The 23,604-nt window shown below is 45.7% G+C and overlaps 1 protein-coding gene across 4 annotated transcripts in view; it reads left to right on the top strand.

Moving 5' to 3' along the window:
- The window catches only part of sema3b (sema domain, immunoglobulin domain (Ig), short basic domain, secreted, (semaphorin) 3B), a 60,601-nt gene that overhangs the window by 19,804 nt on the left and 17,193 nt on the right, over positions 1–23,604 (top strand). Inside the window, exons 1-4 of one of the 4 annotated variants that reach the window (XM_079741292.1) lie at positions 11,521–11,570; positions 19,117–19,523; positions 21,828–21,985; positions 23,134–23,196. In XM_079741292.1, the coding sequence (XP_079597418.1) occupies positions 19,346–19,523; positions 21,828–21,985; positions 23,134–23,196 (399 nt within the window). In that variant the 5' untranslated portion in view covers positions 11,521–11,570; positions 19,117–19,345. Of the gene's footprint in view, positions 1–11,520; positions 11,571–11,590; positions 12,378–16,191; positions 16,308–19,116; positions 19,524–21,827; positions 21,986–23,133; positions 23,197–23,604 lie in introns of those variants that run through there. The other 3 variants (XM_079741289.1, XM_079741290.1, XM_079741291.1) reach the window with 3 other exon arrangements.

Here is a 23,604-nt window from a genome sequence, read left to right as displayed (position 1 = left end):
TCGGGAAGGGAGACACAGCGGGGGAAGGAGAAAAACAGATGAGGTCATTATTAGTCGGGGGAACATAGTCTGGGTTTCTTACACACACCGTGTGAGATGGTGCCTTCCCATCTCCCTTCTCGGTTTGTGTTTACAAATCCTCCCTCTCTCCATCCTTCCCTCTGTGTCTCTCTACCTCTGCGTCCACGTGTTGTCTCTGGCCTGTTCCTCGACCCCCTGGCAGACAATTTAGCTTGGAACGGATTGGTTTGATGATAATGGATCGCAGCTTTTTCATTCAGCTATTTTTTTTTGCATTCAAATGTTCCCCAACCTCAAATAAAAAATGTGTTTGAATTGCTTTTCATCAGAGGCAGATTTTAGCCTCAGGTTGCCCAGCATATTGCATAATATCCGAGGCCTCGTTCAGCTCAGTGTTGCATCACATTTGGCCTTGCGTGTTTGTTTCTTCATTCAGAGGTCCGTTGTACATGTGGTTCTGTGTCGTATAATCGAATGATCTTGGAAGATATCCATCAAGGGACCCTTTGCACCCTGTTATTGAGTCTGTTGACACCTCATTTCGTTTCTCATAGTCATAAACACAAAGGACACAAAGAAGGACATTTCAGAGTCAAAACGTGTGTTTAAGGACTGCGTGTGCTCGCTTTGTTATGCGGAGAGTATTGGCTACAGGTGTGTCCGCGGCTCTGGGTCAGATTATCAGGTCTCTAGGTCTCTCTGTATCTCTCTTTCCCTCTATGTCTCTCTGTATCTTTGGCTGTCTCTATTTATCTGTCTCTCTATCTCCCTCTATGTCTCTCTGTACCTCGGCGGTCTCTATGTCTCGCTATATCTCAGGCTGTCTCTCTGTCTCCTTCTATGTCTCTCTCTTTCTCTCTCTCTCTCTCTCTCTCTCTCTCTTCTCTCTCCCTCACTCTCCTCTCTCTCCCTCCCTCTGTAGCAGTGTGTCCTCTTTCTCGTGTGACTCCTCATTACATTGAGTTCCTGATCCTTCTGGAATAAGAGCAGGGAAAAAAGAAAGCTTAAGAAAATAAAAGCCAGTTGAAATGTATTCATGACACGCTCCAAGCCGTGACCACGGTGGTGTACAACTCTTGGAGCCACTCAAGAGGGGAACCTAAATAGCACTAATAATGGAAGGAAACAGAGGGTATACATAGTTGTATGAAAGTAAATAACAAAAACTGATGGATTAAAAAAATAATTGGGGTGGAAATGTATATAATTTTAGATATAATTATACCTGGAATATGGAGATATCGTCTGACAGGATATATAAAAGCTGACATTTTGTTGTTCTTTGCTTTTCTTCTGTGGGTTTTCCTTCATAAATAACCAGAGGAAGCATAGGCAGCCATATTTAATTTCCCTTCAATCCAGAAGTGAATAATATGACATAAAACACACTGCGGGCACACAAATCTTACTCTGCCATAAAAAGTGGTGTGCATGCTTGTGTGTTTATGTGTGTGCGTGCCACTAGCCTTCATATTGCACACACACTCAAGCTGGAGTATCCACTAATCCGTGATGTGTGTGTGTGTGTGTGTGTGTGTGTGTGTGTGTGTGTGTATGTGTCCCACACGACCTAGTATAACCCTAACACAGTCGAGCATTAAGGACACAAAAGAACCATAGTTATGTGGTTCACCAACCCTGGCCAGATAGCACTTAAGGGGAAAGTCTTAAGTATATATTTTGAAGTACAGCAGTAATAAACCACCATAAGAGTCCTTACAACACCCATCTGTCCACCAATGGGATCCACTTCTAGGACAGGGGAGAGGACAAGGAAATGGGACGCATAGCAACGCAAGGGAAATAGAGATGCATCGAAAACATGGAGATTTTGGGAGACGTTAATCAATCCTGCACAGTTTAACTTCTCCTTCAGCGGCAGCCAAAGGCAGAAGAGTGAAAAGAAACTGAGGAATTCTGTGAGGATATTACTCGTCACACCCCATCGGTACAATCATTTAGCCAAACACATGTGGGGCTTTAGAAGTTGAGGACGAGGTGGTTAGTAAATCATGTATGCACACTAAGTCAATTAGATTCTGCTATATGTGGCGATGATAAACTTGGCACACATATCAAGGGGATGATGATGAAGATGAGAAACAAACATGCTGATTGATAATGCTTGAATAGTAGAGAGAAGGTTGGGTGAGAGAGGAGGATCAAGGAGTAAGGACAGAGAACTAGTGGGGGGATCCCAGTAATGGTCAACAGATGTATTCATTTCACGCACAACTTGTATCCCTTTTAAATTGCAGCTACACACACACAAACAAACACAAACAAACACACACTCAAAAGTACATCCGCAAAAAAAACACAGAAACACGACCACAGATTTATATTTCCCAAACTTCTACCTCACACACAGGCACAAACACACGCACGCACACACACACACACACACGCACACACACACACACACCATCGTCCCCTTGTCCGTGTCCATCTCCTTCCCTCTGTTCAATTCTCTCCGGTCAACAGTCTGATTCCGTGTGGAGACCCTGTGCTGCGATCCTCCCTTCCTAACGAGGACCACGTGAGGACAGAAGTGCTGCTCGGCTGGCTCTCCCCCAGACGGGGCGGGGGGGGGGGGGGTGTGTGTGTGTGAGTGTGCATGTGTGTGTAGGGATAGGCCTGGCGTGCTGCGGTCGGACGTGCCAGAGGCAGCAGGCTATGGTTTTATGACCAGCGCCCCGTAGCTACACTTTGGCTGGTGTCCTGTGTGTGTGGGGGGGGGGGGGGATTAAATCCCTGGTGGTCAACCTTGGATGGATGGAGGGTTGGATGGATGGATGAAAAAGATGTGAGGGGAAGGAGTTCATTAATAATGGCGTTAGGGGGCTGCTCATTCTGCAGGCGTGGCTGCAGATATTGTATGTGTGCGTGTGAAGGGGGAACTCAGAAGCCTCAATGTTTCTGCACACATTTTGCTGCCACACTTCACACCCTGGAACCCGCCCCAAAAACCTTTCCCTCCACTGCATGTGAGGGAGGTTTTTCGTTTTCAATTTTGGAGTGCACAGGTTTCGGGGGAGTCACCAAGGGGAGGTAGAACCTGATGAGGAACACTGTCAATGAAGTTTGAGTGACCGTGAAGGTGACGTTTTGGGCTTCTTCACGGACGAGGTCTTACTTGCTAAATGCTCTGGTCTGCCAGTACGTTCGGTCTTCCCAGCGTAATTCCCTGAGGGAACAGTGCTTGAAGTTCAAGTCAAAGGATTCAAAGGCACGCTCACCTGTGCCAAACACTGAGCAGAGCGAGCAAAGCCACGGGACTGGGTGTCACGGTAACGGCCAAAGTAACGAATCCTGGAGCTGTGAAAACAATGAGTCATAAACGGTGACAGATCGGTCTCTCCTGCTCTCTCTCTCTCTCTCTCTCTCTCTCTCTCTCTCTCTCTCACTCACCCTCCTTCTCACACTCAACGTGTGTGTGTTTGTGTGTGCGTGTATGTGCAACTTACCACTTTGTGGGCCAGAACTGTTTCATTCTCCTCCAGGAAGAGTTTTGAGAGAGGAAGGGGGGAGGAGGAGGAGAAAACCAGAGATGGGAGGACGGGAGGAGAGAGGAAGGAGAGAGGCTGCAGAGGAGCTGAGCCAACGCTGTGGGAAACAACAGTTTGTTTGGTCAGAGCAAACTCGCACTTAAAAGCCCTTCTCTAATCGTCCTCCTCTTGGCTCGCTACCTGTAACCTTGGGAAGAAAGGAGAGACAAGAAAAGAGAGAGACAGGGGAGAGAGAGAAAGAGAGTGAGAGAGAGAGAGAGAGAGAGAGGGAGAGAGAGAGAGAGAGCATGCTAATTCAATGCTTCGTTCTTAGGCTTTGGTTGTATATTTGACCCAATTCGGGCCCTGCAAATAGAATAAACATGGTTGTTCTCAAAATAGTGCAGTACGAACCCAAAATATTGGTCCAGATGATGACACAGCAAGTAACAGGGAGAGAGACAGGGAAAGACTAGGCCACAGAAAAATAGCCCTAATGCAATTCTGAAGATTTGTCCATCTCAATTTTAACCAATGTTCCTCATTACGTTTTGTGTCTTTATCGTCTAAGAAACATGATTCGACCACGAGAGTATTGTTTTAACAATGCTGTATCGTCCTGGGAGCGGTGGTTTGGTGAAGAGCTGTAAAGTTAGGGATACATGAAAATCCAGCGCAGGCTTTATCCAATCGAGACACACACAAAAGGAATTCAACCCGTCAAATATTAGTACCATGCTTAGCCGCACATTTATAGGAAACAGAAATCGTGCCGATGTTTTTTCGAAGAAGTCACTCGCCATGCTTCTGGGAACCCCGCAACACACATGGGTTACGTTCTCAGTCGTGTCTTGTTTCTCTGTGAAGCGTGGAGATAACATGTTATCACTGCTTACGTTGGAATGATCCAGCTTGCTCAAAGGGGTCCACCACCCTCTCATTTTGCCCCTATCTTGTCTGTCGTTCCCCTCTTTCCTCTACTCATCTGTTCCTCTCTGTAACTAACTGGAATTACTTTCACATTTTAATGGAGGGAATGTTTGCCCCGCCAGACACAGACTGAGTGCACGTGTGTGTGTGTGTGTGTGTGTGTGTGTGTGTGTGTGTTAGTGTGTGTGTGCGCTTTTTTGTCTTTTAACGTATATCAACAATATATAGACTTTTAAGAGGTTTCTCTGCTCTTGCAAGCAATTATGATGACAGGTCTTATGTGTCTGTCTGCTTTGGTTTGAGTCTGTGTTTTCATGTGGTTGTGTGTGTGTGTGTTTGTGTGCATGCATGTGTGCATGTGTTTTATGGTCCTTTCCATGTGTGTTTGGCAGGGAGCTTTGAGCATCTGCATTTCTGACATGCTTGACTTTGGGAAAGTGATTGTTACTTATGCCTTTGGTATGTAATGTTTTCTTTTTATCTCCCGCTTGTGCTTCTTATTAAATTTGAAAGGAACATTTTAACTAAGAACACAGTACAGGTTTGAGTCTTCTTTTTTGTTTTAACATTTGAATTATGGAGGAAATTGGCAATATATTATTTATAAAGCCTGTTTACCGTTTTGTCATCTGTTTTTCACATTAGTCGTTTAAATCAGAAAAACAGAAAACGTGTTTCCAAGGAGTCACTCTGTTATCCATGCCTCCCAAAAATCCAACCTAAGCCTATTTTTTTTCCGAATCATCATGAAGCAATGATTGTACTGGAAATAATTCTTTAAAAATGGCTGGTCGGTTTGAAATGATCTGCACAGCGTACCGTTTCACAATTGTGCTGGGGCAAATATAACAACACCACCATTGTCTTTCCAAGAAAACAGGATTTGACTGTGATGCTGCCATATTTGCCAAAGCCCCTGCAACTAGTAAATTACCATACTCAATCATATTCAAGATAACTGCCTGCAAGGCACTTTAATATTTTCTAACAAATTTGTTTCCAAAATAAGGGTTGGACCCTTAAGTCAGGATAGACACAGAAAAGACGGTAGTGTTGTTGTGAGCGTGATGAGATAATTGATAGTTGGATGGTTCTAAATCATTTTAAAGATGTTTTTGTTCTTATTTTGATCCAAATTACTTTCTAATCATTTAATGTGATCGAGAAGAAAATAGCTCAGATAGGAAACTAAATTTGATTAGAAAGTTAATTAGAAGCTAAGTTAGCTGTAGCCATTTTTAGCCAATGTTCTTGTTCTTGTTTATATCTTGCAGCTACCGTAATGTGTGTTGAATGTGCTCTGTGTGTGTGTGTGTGTGTATGTGTGTGTCTGTGTTTGTGTGTGTGGGTGTGGGTGAGTGCACCCATGTGTATCTGTGTCACACAATATGATGACCACAATTACCTGCGCGTCCAGAACACATGCTTTTCCTGTGCTTTTGTCAGATTTCCCTTGAGAGTCACACACACACACACACACACACACACAAGCCAGAATCAGAATCAGGCATTGTTCCATTTGTTCTGCACTAGCCATCCTATCTTTGGACCTAATTAGACTGCCATTGTGCGTGTGTGTGTGTGTGTGTCTGTCTGTATGTATGTGTGTGTGTATGTATGCGTTGGGGGGGGGGGCTGGTTCACGGAGGGGCTGCTTGACATGCTCGCTAGGTGATTTCCACGTGTTTCCCTTTTAATCTGCCCTCTGTGGTCTGAAGTGAAAGAATCCCCTCTCGTCTCTCGCTCTCTGTAGTCGCCTTCACCCTCTTACTCGCTTGTTCGCCCACTAGAAAAAAACAAGCAGTGACAAAGTGGCTCGATTGGTGTGATTGTGGGAGAGAGATAAACATATCTTGATGAGAAATATGGATCCACTGCAAATCTCATTTTGAGGTAACAGGTATTTTTTTAATCTCTTTGCATTTGCGTATATTGTGTGTGTTTGTGTGTGTGTGTGTGTTTGTGTGCTTGTGTGTGCGTGTGTGTGTCTGTGCGTGTGCATTTTCTGTTCAATACAGAAGAATCTGAAGTCACAGATATGTTTCAAGGTGGTCTTTTTCCACTCCATGTCCTTCGAAGCGTGTGTGGGTCACTCATGCGGTGTGTGTGTGTGTGCGTGTGTTTAAGTATTTGTACATTTATGCATGTGAGTTTGGTCTGTAGAGTCTTCCAAGTGTCAGATCCCTTCCGCCCCACGCGCACACACACACACACACACACACACACACACACACACACACAGACACACACACACACACACACACACACACACAAACATTAGAGTCAGACACAGAGGATTATAAATTGGTTCCCATAGGGGCTACCACTCTAACGTCTCTCTCTCTCTCTCTCTCTCTCTCTCTCTCTCTCTCTCTCTCTCTCTCCCCCTGCCTTCTCTGGTCAGTCATTTTACCTCCCCTTTCTCTCCTCATCATGGCTCATACACCTCGCTCATATGTTCTGTCCTTGTGTCTACCTACATGTGTGTTTGTACAGTACAGTACGTGTGTTGGGTTCCTATGGTACAGTTGAATGTAATATCACATGTCTGCTTTGTATGTGTCAGTGTTTAAGAATGTGTGTGGGTCATTGAAAGGGCGTCATATATAAATACACATACTTTTTTAGTTGCAAAACTATTTCATTATTTCGGTCTTCAGTTGTGTGCATCTCAAATGATCACTTTCCGTCTCTGTCTCTGTCTGTCTCTCTCTCTCTCTCTCTCTCCCTCTTTGGGGTTGCCATATAATCCCTATAGTATCAGGGGGTAAGCGGGTCGGGGGCCCCTGCCTCTGCTGACCCCTCGGGGCCACAGGTGACTGTGTGTGGGCAGTGGGGTCTGTGGAGAAGCTTAGCAGTGACAGAGAAAGATACTTACTCTTTCTTCAGTTCTCCCTTTCTTGCTAGAGAAGCTAGTGATGAAATCTACTTGAATCACCCTTCCACATTCAATGGAAATGCAAAGTAGCTACTGAAAGAGTTTCACACATTCAGTTTCACACACTTGGAGTAAAGAGTAAAAATAAAGATAGTTTGGCAGAATACATAAATACAAAAATTGGAAGACACACAATCTAACTTTAAAGTGAGACAATAATACAATAAAGTGACCATAGTGTTATAAGTAGAACATAGTGACAACACACTTTAACACACATGCGAAATGTGTGTGTGTGTGTTTGTGTTGGTTATGTTGCACATGAAAACACACCTCGTCAGTCTCTCATGTGATGTCACTTATCTTTTTAAGGCTACAGGTTATTAGCAGCCAGCTAGCCCTACCCTGGTCTCAAGGTCTGATATGTGTAGCATGTACTGTACGTGGGTGGGGTTGTTCACTGTTTGTCACACTGCATGCCTCTGATGGAGAAAGTCTGGCTCTTTCCCTATCTCTGCCCATCTCTGTCTAACCATCTCTTCTTTCCTTTCTATCTGTATCTCTATGTCTACATCCAAATCTCTCCATCTCTCACCGTCTCTACCTCTCCTATCGCTCTCCACGTAAGCTGATACAAATCAATTATTCAATGATTCCTTTGCATGCATTATCCTTTTGGCTCCACACCTACATTCCCTACATTGTCCTCTTCTCTGCTGTCCCCTGGTCGTGGGAATGGCATCAGATGCTGTGTGTGGCACGGCCCCCATATATGGGGCACTACAGGCCTGGGTATTTTCTAATGCCATCCGCACAGCAAATGTGATCTAATCACTCTCCTGTGATGTGGGCAGCTGCTGGGCCTGTTGCTCTGCTGCTGTTGTCCTTTAGCCCTTTAGTAGCTAAAGCCGCTTGAAGGGCCTTTCTGTCCCTCTGTCATAAACGTAACGCGTATGAATAAGAGCAGCTGTTCAGGAAGGGAGCGATGTTTAAAGGGACGGCTGACTTGTGTTCCTTCAGTGAAAGCCTGTGCTTGTCACGCACTGCTTTAATGGATAGACGACTCCAGCTCTTAAACTATAGAGAGGATACATGCAGCATCTACCGTTGAGTGATGCTTTTGCAGCAGATACACTGCAAAAAACACCAGCTTTGTTTTGTAAGTATCATGGCAGTTGTTCGTCAATCAACCAAATTCTCCTCTTGTGCATACAGAACTTAAGGCATTGAGTTAATTATTCATAATTCATTCTTCATCAAATCAGCTTATGAAGTCAATGGTCATGTTTCTACCAGGTTATCTGGATGTCAAGCTGCTATATGTGCATGCAATCGGCAGCTTACTGCCTATGTTCTTAGACATGTTTACATGACTTCATTACATGGCTTACCATGCGATTGAACGTTTTTACATGGATAAGCTCCCGCTGATTCTCTGGAATGTGTATTAAGTCTTAAATAACTTGATTTATGTAGTTGTATCTCAAAATGTCACTAAGTTATTTTCCAGGGGCATGTGCTTGTGTGTGTGGGTGTGTGTGTGTGTGTGTGTGTGTGAACGTCATGTATTGCTTTTCACTCATGACGGCCCAAATATGCATCCCTAAATATACATAAACATGGGACATAAGTTACATCATCTGCAAAAAGAGCTTTAGCTACAATTTTGGAAAATGTACTGATCAAAGATCCTGGATCATAACGATACAGGAAATAAAAATAAAGTTCAGGAACTCCGGGGCGGTTTTATAATTGTCTTGTTTTGTTGCGGCCGTTGACATTCCTGTGTGCTGGCGAACCGAACGTCAATCGAATTGATTATACCTTCAAGTGTAAAGTCCCGCATCATTGTCCTGAACTGTCCTTGCTTGGTTGTTATGCAACACAGCAACCAAGCATAGTTCCAGCTTGGTGACGGTCATAAATTGAACCAATGTCATCGCAAAAAATAAAGAAGGAAATTAAACAGACACAAACAAGACAAACTGGAAGCGACGGGACTCAATTATTACGTCCGACGGCACATTTAAGCCTGAAATTAAACTAAAAAGTAAAGTAAAGTTATTACTTAATTGACAGTGTTGTTCAGGTTAATGCTGTGGGTGTGTGTGTATCGGGATCTTCCCTCTGTGTGGGTGTGGTGGTAGGGTAGGTGGCTTCTCCCCTGGAGAGATGAATGCCTTCTCAAGAGGATCTTAAGATCCTTATGGCTTCATTCACCGGGGATGAGAGCCAGTTCACTTTGACGCTGTTAGGGAACACAGCCTCCCCTTGGGGACAATGGGCCAGAGGGCAGTCAGGCCACGCACAAAGAGCCTTGTTGCAGCACGGCTCTGACCCTGCCGCCCTTAACACCGTCATGGAGACATCAGCCTGCTTTATGACGGAGGGGTCGGCAGGGGGTAGGTGCTAAACCCTGCTTCTAATGCCGGGGAATCATGCACCGTCCAGCGCACACACACACCCAAGCATGTTTGTTTGTAGCACTCTAAAATAATTGTGTGTAGGGAGTGGCGTATAGGTAATCGAAGTAAGTATTACTTATGATTGGAGCAATGGATGCAGCTGACAGACACACACACTCACGCACACACACACACACACACACACGCACACACACACACGGAAAGAGCATCCGACTACTATGGAAATCCCTTAGAAGTACAGATAGGTCAAAGGTCACCCCTTAGGGGGGTTAACTTTGTGTATAGTCAGTGTGTGTGGGGGGGGGGTGGTTGCGTGTGTTTCTGTGTGTGTGCTGCGTGGATATGTTTATTGTGTGAATGAGTTTTTGTGTGCATGTAAACAAGTGTGTGTGCAAGTGTGTGTCGGTGGAAGTGTGCACTCCGTCATCGCTCTCCCAGCTGCAGCTCTGCTTTAGTCTTCATTCCTATAGCAGGTGCTAAGCTGGGCCGCACGCACACACGCACACACACACACACACATTCCAACACACACACACACCCACACACATACACATTCACAACACACATCAAACAGTGTCCTGTAACACAACATTGCAACTTTCTTGGACTGCGTTTCAACCCCTCATATCTTAGTATGTTTCCCATTTCTCATGTTAAAAGCTAGCACACAGCTGGCTCACGTGCTGCGTCACCTTTCTACTTTTAGAATCAAAGCCTAGGATTACATGACGTGACGCCTGTATTGTGTCTTGTGTTAATATCCTGATGTGTAGCAAATGCAATGGTTTTCAAAATTGTTTAATGTTTCTCATATGCACGTTTACAGACATAACTCTTGCCTTTCCAGGGCCACGTTCACATGTGGGCCTGTGAAAACATAGCTCGAATAGTTTTACGTTTGCCGCCTTTGATTTGAGTACAAAGGCAAATTAAATAGCTTGCTTCTCGTTAAGCAATGCGTGTCCGAGTGAGTTTATTGTTTCTTAGCACCTGATGGCCTGATGGGTTGAATTAGATAGAGTTAAACCTTTTTATTTACCCACAGGTTTCTCAATGAGTTTAATTCCTTTCACTAAAATATCATATAGCGCAACTTACTATTGTGTTCGGCTCCAGGTTGAGGTTTAAAAAAGTGTGCTTTGCAAACTCGTCCAATTAAGTGCCAAAGTTGTTTGCACAACTTTACAAATGTTAGGCCAGTGTGTTTGCCTCTCTGTGGGGCCCTACACACACTGAGAGGCCCCAAAACCTCCTTGATTTGTTGTATTGGTTGGCCTTGCATACTCTTCTTGCTTAGCTTGTGCACACACACACACACACACACCCCTACACACACACACACACACACACACACACAATCTTGTGTGTTTTCTAACCAAGTTGCCCTGCACACGGTCTGTGGGTTGCTCCATAATAAGCAGTACTCAGAATCACATCAACGTTTTACATCCAAACTCTGTCAAGAGGCCACCATTTTATCATCTCAAATGATTTTCAGCTATCCAACAGTAGCCAGAGAGTGCCTTTGTTTAAGAGAGGGGGGGGGGGGAGAGATACAGAGAGAGAGAGAGAGAGAGAGAGAGAGAGAGAGCGAGAGAGAGAGGCACACAGTGCAGTTCCCTGCCCCTTTCCACTCCCACACTCACCTCCCACCTTGCTGTAGTCTCCTCATCCCCTCCCTCTCTCCCTCTCCCTCTCTCTCTCTCTCTCTCTCTCTCTGTCTCTCTCCCCTCCTCTTGAATTAAGCCCATTATTCCTGCCCAGCTCTCACTCAGGAAAAACTTCAGTAGCGCTCCGCTCCGCTCTGCTCGTGTGAACAGTCTGCATGTGAGTGCGACCGAGGAGAGTTCTCTCGTGTGTGTGTGAGAGTGGTTGGGTTACTGCAACGGGAGTGTGTGAGTGAGTGTGTTTGTGTGGTTTTGGTAAATTGCAGAAAGCGCTGTGTGTTTTCCTAAGTGGAGCTGGAGTGTGAGTTTGGTTTCACCGGCAAGATCAGGATACACAGAGACAGAAGTTGTACCTGCAGCACAGACTAGCCGGACCCCTCTCTCTCTCTCTCTCACACACACTATCTCTTTATCTCTCTTTCTCTCTTTCCCTGAGGCACCATTCCAATGACTGGAGTTACAGCTTTTTCTGTTTTTAAAAGAGCTTTCTGGATGTAGTCGCGTGGATCAGTTTTCAAACCTGCCTCACATTTTTCTTCATGCCAGTTTTTACAAGCCGATTCTCTTTTGAAGTTCTGTCAAACAGGAGCTCAGCAGGACTCTAAGGCGTGCTCAACACTTTGCATTTGTAGCACTATCAGCTGCGGGCGTCGGTATGAGAATGGCCACGAGTAGAGGGGGCATGCCTGGCTCTGTGCAGCATTGAAGCCCTAACCCTCTCTAAAATGAGCCAATAAACAGACCTGTCCTGCGATCCCCCCTGGAATCCCCTCCAACCTGCCACCAGCGTGGTGTGGCCCCCCTGCGGCTCTGGGGCCGACCTGGGGCTGACAGTCAGTCCTGCTTGTCTAGGGTAGCTACCGGTGGCATCAGAACCATGCAGCGCTCAGGTGGACTCTGATATCGCCCCGGGGAAAAAATAAAGTATTGGAACTCTACCAGAGTTTCCCTGGAAACTGAATGAGGGGTGAGTTGAAGTTGCTTTGTTTGCTTGTGGTCTGGCGTGTTTCGCTCCAGGACCTTTATTTAAAAAGTTACTAACAACTAATAACAACTTATTTATTGCAAATCGCTCTGGAAAAAAGCCCTAAATGTAAATTCAATAATGGAAAGAAAAACAAGTAAAATCCTGTAGGTGAACGTATAGTTTTGTACATCTCTTCAGAAGAGCTCTGGTTATCGCTAGGTTTCCTCTGGAAGTTTGAAGTGAAGTTTGCCTCCAAAATGCCAGCCGGTCTGGGTTTACATTACACAGCTGGTTATGTGTTGGCTGAGAGAGGACCCAACAGTGAGACCCGATCCGATATGGATACCCTCTAAGTCATCTCACCCACCAAGGGCTGTGATTCAGAATGTGATTCACTGAATCAGTTTTAATGTAATTGCGGTGGGGTGACTAGTCAGATGCACAGGTCATATTTATTATTTGCTGGCGCTCAGATGTAATCAAGGGCTTGTTTGAATCAAAACCAAAAGCCTCTTAATCGCTTTCTTCTTCTCTTTCTTCTTTCTGCCCACTTTGGAACATATGTCTTACCGCACAGAGTGTACGTTCCCACGTCTAAAGGAGCTCTTTCCTACTCTGAAAGAGAAAAAAAGAAAAAAGTTGACACACATTTACATTTTCGTTTTGTTCCATAGTTTTGAAATTTGATTATTCATTCAAGGCCCCGGTGACACACAAAGGCTTTGATTGATCATCTAAAACATGTCACCACACCAGCCCCCCATCAGGCATTGTCAGCGGATCATTCCTGCCTGGGGATTGGACAAGGGACACCAGTCAGAAAGCCAAGGGAGGCTAACAGCCTTTCCCTACACTCTGAACTCTGTCCTTTGTTTAGAGTCTGACTTGTCAGGATAAATAAGAACGTCTTGGGAAACGTTAGCCACAGGTTGCCAGGTTGGTGACATTTCCATAGCTGTGGCATGCCCATGCCAGATGGCCGCGGACCAGCCACCGGCGGCGCGGCTAACCATGACCGCCACCATAGTCCTCTCTCTCTCTCGCTCTCTCTCTCTCTCTCTCTCTCTCTCTCTCTCCCCCTCCCTCCCTCCCTCCCTCTCTCACCCAGAGCCAAGCCCACTCTGTCATCTTCTTCACTCTTTTATCGTTCGCTCACTTTCTCTTTGTCTGAGACCCCATGAAGACCAACCGTCACTTTGGCCAATTACTGCTTGTGTGTGTGTGTGTGTGTGTGGGTGTGTGAGTGTGTGTGGGTGGGTGGCTCAATACTTGTTTACCTGTAATGTTTATGTTACTGCCCTCACCTGGGGCTGATGTTAGAGAGGAGCCCGCCGCAGACGGATCTAGTTTTCCATCTCGTCGTGGAGCTGATAACCATCTTTCCGCAGACGCCTTAACAACTCTGGGATCAATGTGGTGCGCTTGTTTTGCATGTCAAGACAGACAGGGCCGGGTCCGAACTGGGAGGAAAAAAATGCCTACATGTGTTACAATAACATGACTACATTAACGGAGAGGACATATTATCGTTAACGTACAACGTACGTAACATTTTTGAAGTGGATTTTTACACTTTGTCTCGCACAGCTTTGCGACAAAGAGGAAAAGCGTGTTTCATATTATGTAAACTGCTTGGCCTTGCTTGCTCTGTGTTGGTAACTGTGTGTCACCCTGTGATTCAGTTACAGTATAGTAGCCTATAGTGCTGTCCAACGCCACCTCAAGCACCTGCGTCTCCCTATGGAACAAAAGGCTCTTTATGCTGTGCTAACCATGCTAAGCTATTTACAGTGCTGGCTGCTTCCCATTATGTCCAATGGAAATTATAAACGTTCAATGTATTCTGACAGTGCCTGAAGGGAAGGTCTGTCCTCTTGGATTAGCCTAAGTAGGATTTCTGCATGTGCATTTGGTTTAATAATGTTTTTAGTTCAGGGAAATGTTAATCTGACTTGTGATGCATCTTGTCTCATAGCTGCCCCAAGGGCGCGCTCTCTCTCTCTCTCTCTCTCTCTCTCTCTCTCTCTCTCTCTCTGTGTCTAACACACCCCCACTGCTTCCTACATCTTCCCACCTCTTCTTTCTTCCTCTTTTTCAACCCACTTCCCGCCGTTTCAACCCTGCCCTTTCAGAAACACACACAAACAAACACACACACACACATTCCCAGACAAACCAGGAGCAAAAGCCACTAATCAGCTGCAGCAACTCATTAATGATCAAGCCGCCCCCTCCCCCTCACCCCCCCAAACACCACCCATCAGGCCTTTTCATCTCCACCTTACTCCTTTCTCCCTCTCTTACCTTCCCTTCTTTTCATCCCTTGCCTGCGAGGAGGTGCAAACCTGTTGGTCCCCGGCCAACAGGGAGGAGTGAAAAAAAACAACATCTTCAACATTTCTCCCACCGTGCGGAACAATGGCTTTCCTTTTTCCGTCTCCTGCGCTCCCCTCCTCCTCCTCCACCTCCTCCTCCCGCTATGCTGTCACTCCACCTGCCATCATCACAGTGGGGCAGGAAAGGTCTCTGGCTACCGCTGAACCGGCCGGCCGCTGCATGAGTTTAATAAACAGGCTCAATTCATGTATGTACTGCTTACTGTAGGATACTTTACAAAGTGGGCTGTCTTTCTTTCCCCTCTTTGTGATCTCCCTTCATTCTCTCTTTGTTTACCGTTCACCATCTCCTTAACCTTCACATCATCTCCTCATCTCGCTCATTCTCCCTCCACTACCCCCCCTCTCGCTCTCGCTTCATCTCTCTCTCTCTCTCTCTCTCTCTCTCTCCATCTCTCTCCCCCCTATACCCCCCCAGACTCTCTCTCTCTCTCTCCGTCACTCTCTCCATATTTCTCCCACTCTCTCTCTCCCTTCCTTTCTCGCTCTCCCCTCCCTCTTCACTCTCTCTCCCTTCCTCTCTCCATTCCTCTCTCCCCCCCCTCTCTCCGTCTCTCTCTGCCTCTCTCCCTCTCTGCCACTCTCCCCCCTCTCTCCGTCTCTGTCCTGGTGGAGGCTTGCTGGTTAAACTGCTGCATGGTGTCCATTAATTGCTGTGGAGTTGCCCTCCAACCTCGCTGTTAAAAGCCTCCGTGCCCCTGCTGGGCTCAGCCCTTTGTCTGTCCCTCTCTATTTTCAGTCTGGCACTCTGACAGGAGGCCCGCTTCCACGTGCATTCACATGCATGCACGTGCAGGCACACACACACACACACCAACACATACTCAAGTGCGGGTAGGCAGGCAGGCGGGCGCACGCACGCACGCACGCACACACACACACAGCAGGTAGCGCTAGAATATAAACTCATACTCTCTTTCCTCTCTCCCTCCTTTTTTCTCCTTATTACACAATTTGTTGATCCTCTCTCAGTTTCTTTATATTTTCTAGAATTATATCACTCTCTCTTGTCTTGTTTTGCCCCCTTCCTTTCTCTCTCTCCATCACCTCCACCTCTACCTCTCTCTCTCTCTCTCTTTCCTGCTCTCTCTCGCTCTCTCTCTCTCTCTCTCTCTCTCTCTCTCTCTCCGTCTCTGCCACAACTGTGTGCCTACTGAAGCTGAACTGACTTCAAGTGTCAGCGTGGACGTCAGAGAGGACGGTTTGTTATGAGGACGCATTATGGTGCATGCTGGGAAGGGGGAACTACAAGGCTGGGGAGCTTGGGAAGAAACCTTGGAACAGTGTTTATAACAAACCCTTAACGCCTAGTCTGATAACATTGTTATGGAGCACTAGTGTTGGGTGTGTTGCACCTGTAGGTACAAGTAGCAGTAGTCTTGAACACAGCTGTAGAGCAAACTATCCCTGTGGGGACGGTTAGGACATACTATGTCCACTCTACAGTATTCGGTGTATACGAATGGCAGCTGTTCGGAGGCCGTCCACAGGCTGGTGTGGAATGGAGGGAGATGGAGACAGAGAAAGGAAGAGCGTAAGAGGGAAAAGGCTCAGAGTTATGTTGCATTTAATTGTGTTGCACTTACTTGTGTTGTTGGGCTACATTGTACCGGATTGTGTTGCGCTGGTTGTGTTGAGATGCTGGTTGTGTTATGGGTTTTGCATTGTATTGGGTTGTATTGTGCTTTGCTGTGTGATGATATGCTGGATTGGTTTGTGTTGTGTTGTGTTCTACATGGTAGTGTTGTGTTATACTGTAATGTACTAGGTTGTGTTATAGTACATGTTAGCGTTGTGTTACAGTGTAATGTACTCAGTTTTGTTGTGTTCTACATGGTAGTGTTGTGTTATAGTGTAATGTACTGGGTTTTGTTGTGTTCTCTGTGATAGTGTTGTGTTATACTGCAAGATACTCGGTTGTGTTGTGATCTACGTGGTATTGTGGTGTTATAGTATACTGTACTGGGTTGTGTTGTGTTCTCCATGATAGTGTTGTGTTATACTGCATGTTACTCGGTTGTGTTGCGTTATAGTGTATTGTACTTGGTTGTGCGGTGTTCCCTCTGGTAGTGTTGCGTTATAGTGTATTGTACTTGGTTGTGCGGTGTTCTCTCTGGTAGTGTTGCGTTATAGTGTATTGTACTTGGTTGTGCGGTGTTCTCTCTGGTAGTGTTGCGTTATAGTGTATTGTACTTGGTTGTGCGGTGTTCTCTCTGGTAGTGTTGCGTTATAGTGTATTGTACGTGGTTGTGCGGTGTTCTCTCTGGTAGTGTTGCGTTATAGTGTATTGTACTTGGTTGTGCGGTGTTCCCTCTGGTAGTGTTCCGTTATAGTGTATTGTACTTGGTTGTGCGGAGTTCTCTGGTAGTGTTGCGTTATAGTGTATTGTACTTGGTTGTGCGGTGTTCTCTCTGGTAGTGTTGCGTTATAGTGTATTGTACTGTGTTGTGTTGTGTTGTGGTCAGGGGGCCTATGAGAGCTACTCTGTCTCCACGCCTCAATAACTCCATTATTTATAGGACTTTCAGACAGGCAGCTTGGACCTCTGCGTGTGTGTGTGTGTGTGTGTGTGTGTGTGTGTGTGTTTTTTTACCTGTGTCTGAGGTTGTGCATGTGGTTGTCCATGTGCACGTTTCTTTGCCCGCTGTGAAGCAGGGATTAAGTGAATTCATCGACTTTCCTCTCCCCGCACCAAAAAAATAAAAATAAAGGAAACTCAAGTCAATTAAATGAAAGTGTTGGACAGCAATGGGTAGAGAGTCAATAGAAGACAGCAGGAGCAGAAGGAGAGAGTGAGGGCTGCAGCCCAGCCTGGTGCCTGTGTGTTTGTGTGCGTGTGTGTGTGTGTGTGCGTGCGTGCGTGTGTGTGCGTGTGTGCGTGCGTGCGTGTGTGTGTGAGTGAGTGAGTGCTTTTAATGTGTGCTTGAATGTGTGAGTGAGTGTTTGTGTGTGTGTGTTACTGACCCACACACACCCATATGCAGCTTATGTATGACAACACATTGACCTCTTCTAAATGACAACACGTTCCACGATGCAGGCCACGGTGTCTCCTAACAGCTCATGGAAACGGACACGCAGTACTTTCACTCCCAACCTTCAGGCCGGGGCTGACGCTAATCCCCCCTGTCCACTGCTATTGTTTTGCAAGACGCTGCAATCGATCAGTGTTAGCTGCCTCCCTCTCCGGTGTCCTGGATCGCTGGGTGGTGTGCAATTCTTCCGATTCAGATAGCGAGTGCGCAATAGGCTGAGTTGTTTCTTTTAATTGAATGCATATTGACAATGAATATTTATTGTTGCAGTATCATGACCTAATCATGGCAGAAATCTTCCCCATGGTCTCCAAATGACTCGGTCATGCTTTATTGATTTCCCAATACTCCTTGTGTGTGTTTGATGAAGTCATAACTGGGTGATACTATGAACAACAATAGTTGTCAGCAGCCTTTCTGTCAAAAAATAGAATAAGAAAAAACATAAGAAAGCATGACCACACACTTTAAGTCATACAGTTCTGGCCAGGTTCAGCGTATTTCACACTCTTCACACTTTCAAACTTATTGACTCTTCCTTCATCCGTCGATTCATCGTCCATCCATCCTCCATCCATTCATCCATCATCCAGTCATCCATTCATTATCTATCCCGCCTCCATCCCTCATCCATTTATCCATCCATCCATCCATCTTCCATTTATATGTCCTTCATCAATCCATTATCCATCCATCCATAATCTTCCATTCAACATTGAAAGAGAACTTCAAAGTAGACATGGCACTAATCCACTTTGTCTCACACACACACAAACACACACACACACACACACACACACACACTTCCGTGATCTTGATCCTCCCTGTCCTGCTCTTCAACACAGTGCACAAATTTAATATAATGTGTCTGCATTTACTTACTTTGTGTTTGTTTGTTTTTCGTCAAGGTTGTGTGTGTGTGTGTGTGTGTGTGTGTGTGTGTTTGAGTGGCCAGGTCTCCCTGTAATGGGAAGTGATTACAGTGTTTTTTCTATAATAATGGTTGGCAGCCAATCTGGCTGGCAGGGCCATCAATCTAGCTTTGACTAAATATAACTTCAATGCCAGGGTATTGTGTTTGTGTGTGTGTGCGTGTGTGTGTGTAGTCCATAGCTGTAGATGGTTGTCTGTGTTTGTCCAAAAAAGTGCACCATTAGTGTCACTACAACAATAGCTTAGTTTGCTTATTTTTGGATTCTCTCTCTCTCCCTCCCTTTCTCTCTCTTACTGTATGCTGTCCTTTTATCTCTCTTTATTTTTAGGTCTTTCTCGCCCCACGTGTTTAACTCTCACTTTTTGTTCTTCCAGGAAGTGAGAAGAAGTGAGGTACATCCTACACAGCACAGCGGGACGTGGACTCTTCCGGAATACATCCCATGATCCTTCACTGCGAGGACAAACCCTGAGTGGATGGACCAAGTCGAACCGGCCTAGTCAGAAGTTAGGAACCGATCGAAAAAACCAAGAACATCCTGCTTCTGGCTCAGGGAAAAACACCTAAACCCCAGTTTGAACGCACACCTTCCACGCCGCCAAGATGATGACCATGATGGTGATGACGGCGGCCATGATGGTGACCTGCGGCTCTCTGGTGCTGCTGGGGTTAGCCGCAGCGGCGCATGCTACCTCCAGCGCCACGCCCCGAGCTACCCCTTCATCTGCCCCCAGCCCGGCCTCGTCATCGGCCTCCCCCCGCATGAAGCTCTCCTACAAAGGTAAGGGAAGGGGGCTTTTTGAACGGAGGCTGAGTTAGATGTGTCCGAATCTACTGGGGTACATTTTGTGTAATTCTTTTTATCTTTTGTAGACGAGCCATTTGATTTGTCAGTGTGCGCCTGCGTTTTCCCATTTGATTGCAAACATAAGTAGGCTTCAGGAAAAAATAAAATATGTAGGAATCGCTTTTACCTCACCACTCATTTGTGAAGAAATGTCCTTAATCCCCCCCAGGCCTGGACACACACACACAAACACACACACACATACACACACACACACAAATACACAAATACACACACTAGCCACTGATATTTTCAAAATAAACACTCCTGAACAGTAGCCAGCAGCGATTTGTGGTTGATGGTATTTTTGGCTTATGTCTTGGCTTACGCCTCAGTCACACGCACGCACGCACGCACGCACGCACACACACACACAAACGCAGGCACACACACAAACACACACACACCCATACCCACACATGACCACACACACAAACACGCACACATGCAAACACACACGCACACAAACACGCACACATGCACACACACAAACACGCACACATGCACACACAGACACGCACACAAGCGCACACACACACACACACACACACACACACACAAATGCACACACACAAACACACACACACACACAGAAGCATAGTTGTGTTTCATCTCTGCCGTAGTTGAAGATTTGAGGTGACAAGTGAGTTCAATGCCTGACACGACCACATAAACCAGGGATCTGTTCCATCGGCGAGAGCCAGCAATTACAGCCTTAACTAACTGGCCCCTCCTCCTCCACCTCCTCCACCTCCTCCACCACCTCCTCCTCCTCCTCCCAGATGTGCAACATAGCTCCCCTTTTAATTTGTACTGGAGGTAAAATACAGCTTTCATCCCCAAAGAAAACTCTGTCGGGTTGCACAGAAGCTCTTGGGTTCAACACATCAAGGGCTTAAAGATGTTCTGCGGGCCAGTCACACACGCGCGTCCCTTTAATTTACACAGCCAGCTAAGGTCAAACAGAGCCAGCAAGGTTGGATAAAGAATAGCCTAGCGCAGCAGAAAAGAAGAGGCTATTTCAGCCTTAGTTAATAACAGCTTGAGGCGTCCTCGGGCCGGCTCACTGCTATAAAAAACCTTTCTTGCTTCTTGACTATACAAAGGACAACAAGAAGGACACCCATTTAAGAAGGGCTAAAGACAGAAGTGTGTGTTTTAGCCACGGTGAACGTGAAAAGCACTCAGAATGCAATAGAGGCAAACAGCCGCCAGTGTGTTCCCTGCACATCTTTAGAGAGCATGAGGAAGGGACAGAGGATTCTTTCTGTGCTCATGTTGTCCCCTGTAGCAACAGTGGGAGTGTTGTTACTTTCAAACTTAAAAGTTATAAAAACACCTAAAACCAATTCATGTTGTAGTGATTATTGATTCCTCCATTTACATTTTTTCATCCCAAAGCCATGAATACAAGTAAATTAGTTCAATCTGTGAAATAAAGTGGTCGCTTTATCTGCTTTCTCGTTTAGCTTTTCTCTTTGCAAGTTCAACTGCAGGGCAGAATCCAAGTATGTAGTCCTTTATACTGAATATCTGGGTAAATTTAAGCCAAAAGCCCTGTAGTTACAGCTCAGCTAATTCAGACTCAAATGTTCTTGGAATCTCCTTGGCAGGTTGAGAAATGGGCTTATAAAACAGAAACTGGATTAAAGGACACCAAACTTTTCCATTCAGCAACTTGTTCCGCTTGTTCACTATTTAGAGAGTCGCTGGGTCTTTAAAGACTATTCTAAAATGCAGTAATTCTCTTTAACAAGCATGAGATTTGGTACAGCTGAAGTAGATTTTCTGCAGAGGCCCTCTTTATTTATCATTGTCCGTCTAGGTGGACTTAAGTCAATTTTAAGTCTGTGCAGAAACCTTCCAACATATCACATATGATGTATTAGATGTAGGTTAGCTGTCGCTAAGATTGGAGAGTTGCTAAGAGAAAGGAACGCTAGAGGGAAAGATTTTAGGAAATAGTCAACCCAAAGAAACGCACCCTCCCTCTCTGCTCCCTCCCGGTCTACGTTTCTCTGCCATTGAGATCGTCACGAGATAAAGAGACGCCCCCAGATAGTCAGAAATTAGCCTTGAAGCAGGCTTAAATATAAATCGAGTCAACCCGAAAATGTATTCTCACAGCGCAGTTCACTCAGTAATAGCTTTGCCATATCTAACAAATTGCGCTCCAATAATAGCTCTTTAAGTCTTTAGATACAGCTCCTTTAATCTTGATGTGTTTACCTGTCACAGAGCTGCAGCAGTTCCACGGTGTGAGGCGCTATGAGCTCGACCGCTCCTGCTGCTTCGGCGCGCTGCTATTGGACGAGGAAAGGGGCCGGCTCTTCGTCGGCGCCAAGAACTTCCTGATCTCGCTCTCGCTGGAGAACATTGGCAAGCAGGAGCATAAGGTTGGTCGAACTCGCTGTCAATCAAACTTCCTCGCTTTTGTTTGAATTTCCATGGCACGTCATGTTTTACATGACATTTAAATAATCAAACATTTAGCTTGGTTAGATAATATTCTTGACAGTCTGTGCTTAGTAAACTGAACTTAGACCCTGCTGAGAAACCAGCCAAAGCAGCTTATTTTATCTTTAATTAGTGACGTCTTTGATGTGCTTCAAGCTGCTCCATTTGATGCATTACGAACAGACTCTGGCTTTCTTCTTAAAACGTTCATCTGCCATTAGCAGTTCATTGCTACTTGTGAGGCTTGGCATGCAGCATAGATGCAGCTCAAGAAGCTTGCGTGCTTTGCGGTTCTCCTTTGTGTTTTCAAAGAGCAGCGACTTGAGAAAGTTGGGTGAGGATTTTGGAAAACTAAAAACCGCCGACTCAGCAAGCAGCTTCGGTCACTAGATCCAAAGCCAAATATATGAACGCAATGTCTCAGAATGTGTTATCTCACCACAAACATCTGGTCGAGAAACACCTGGTGGCTACCTTTTGTCTGATAACCTAAATTGGACCGGGTAGCAGATACGCAAAAATACCCACACACCCGCACAAACACACACAAACACACATTCACCCAAACACACACACACAAACACACACGAGCGAACGCAGATACACAAACTTGTGCCGACACACAAACTTGCGCAGACACGCAGAAACACGTAATCATTTGTTGATACACACATATGAGTGCACACAGAAACTCAGAGACACATACTAAATGTTGTGGCTGAAGATTTATGGGTGCTGGTCCATTTTCTGGAAGCAGAAGAGTTTGATTTATGGGGTGGGTGTGCACAACCTCATATTCACAGCTATTCCTCGCAGGCCATCAGCTGCACGTTGTCTTGGAAGTGGTTGAATTGGCGAGTGTCTCCGGACGTTTCAATGACATCACTAAACTGTGTGACTCAGGAGAGCAGCGGTGAGGATATGACTGGCCTAGCATCCTCACCCTGATCTAAATCACAGCCATTACTCCACTGGAGTTAAGAACCGCGCCAACAGCGAAAGCGATAGGAGCCGGTTGGCGACGTGGATGCGGACAGAGGTAGCGTCGCTGTTGTCTTGAGTTTGACCCTTGACCTTTGCGTTGCAGATCTACTGGCCTGCCCCCGTCAACTGGAGGGAAGAGTGCAACTGGGCCGGCAAGGAGATCAACGTAAGTGGACCAGAACCATCTGTTGTGTTCTGTACTCTTCTAATCTCTTCCATTTTTCTGTTCTTTTTTCCTCTTATCCAATAATACTCTTTCTCTGAGGAGAAATCCCTTTTTCTTCGGGGTTAGTGGTTAAGTTGTGAATACCGAATGCTGAATGAAGCCAGCCAAATGCTAGGTTAAGAAATCCCCTCAGTCATTCACTCGGATACCTCAAGTCTTTAGGGAGTGTGTGATAAGGGCCTTCTCTTGAATCGTCAGCAACTGATCACACCTATAGTATATATAGGTGTGATCATACCATGACGTCAGAGATTCATTCATTGTTAATCACCCCGATATTTGGTCCTCCTTGCATTGAAGCCGGTGCTGTTGTGACGGGATCTGGTAGCTAGTGGTTAATGTGTGGCG

This window comes from Pollachius pollachius, assembly GCF_949987615.1.
Source record: "Pollachius pollachius genome assembly, chromosome: 8".
In the NCBI taxonomy this organism is placed as follows: Eukaryota; Metazoa; Chordata; class Actinopteri; order Gadiformes; family Gadidae; genus Pollachius; species Pollachius pollachius.
The sequence above is the reverse complement of the archived record's forward strand: the minus strand, read 5'-3'. Positions and strand labels throughout refer to the sequence as shown.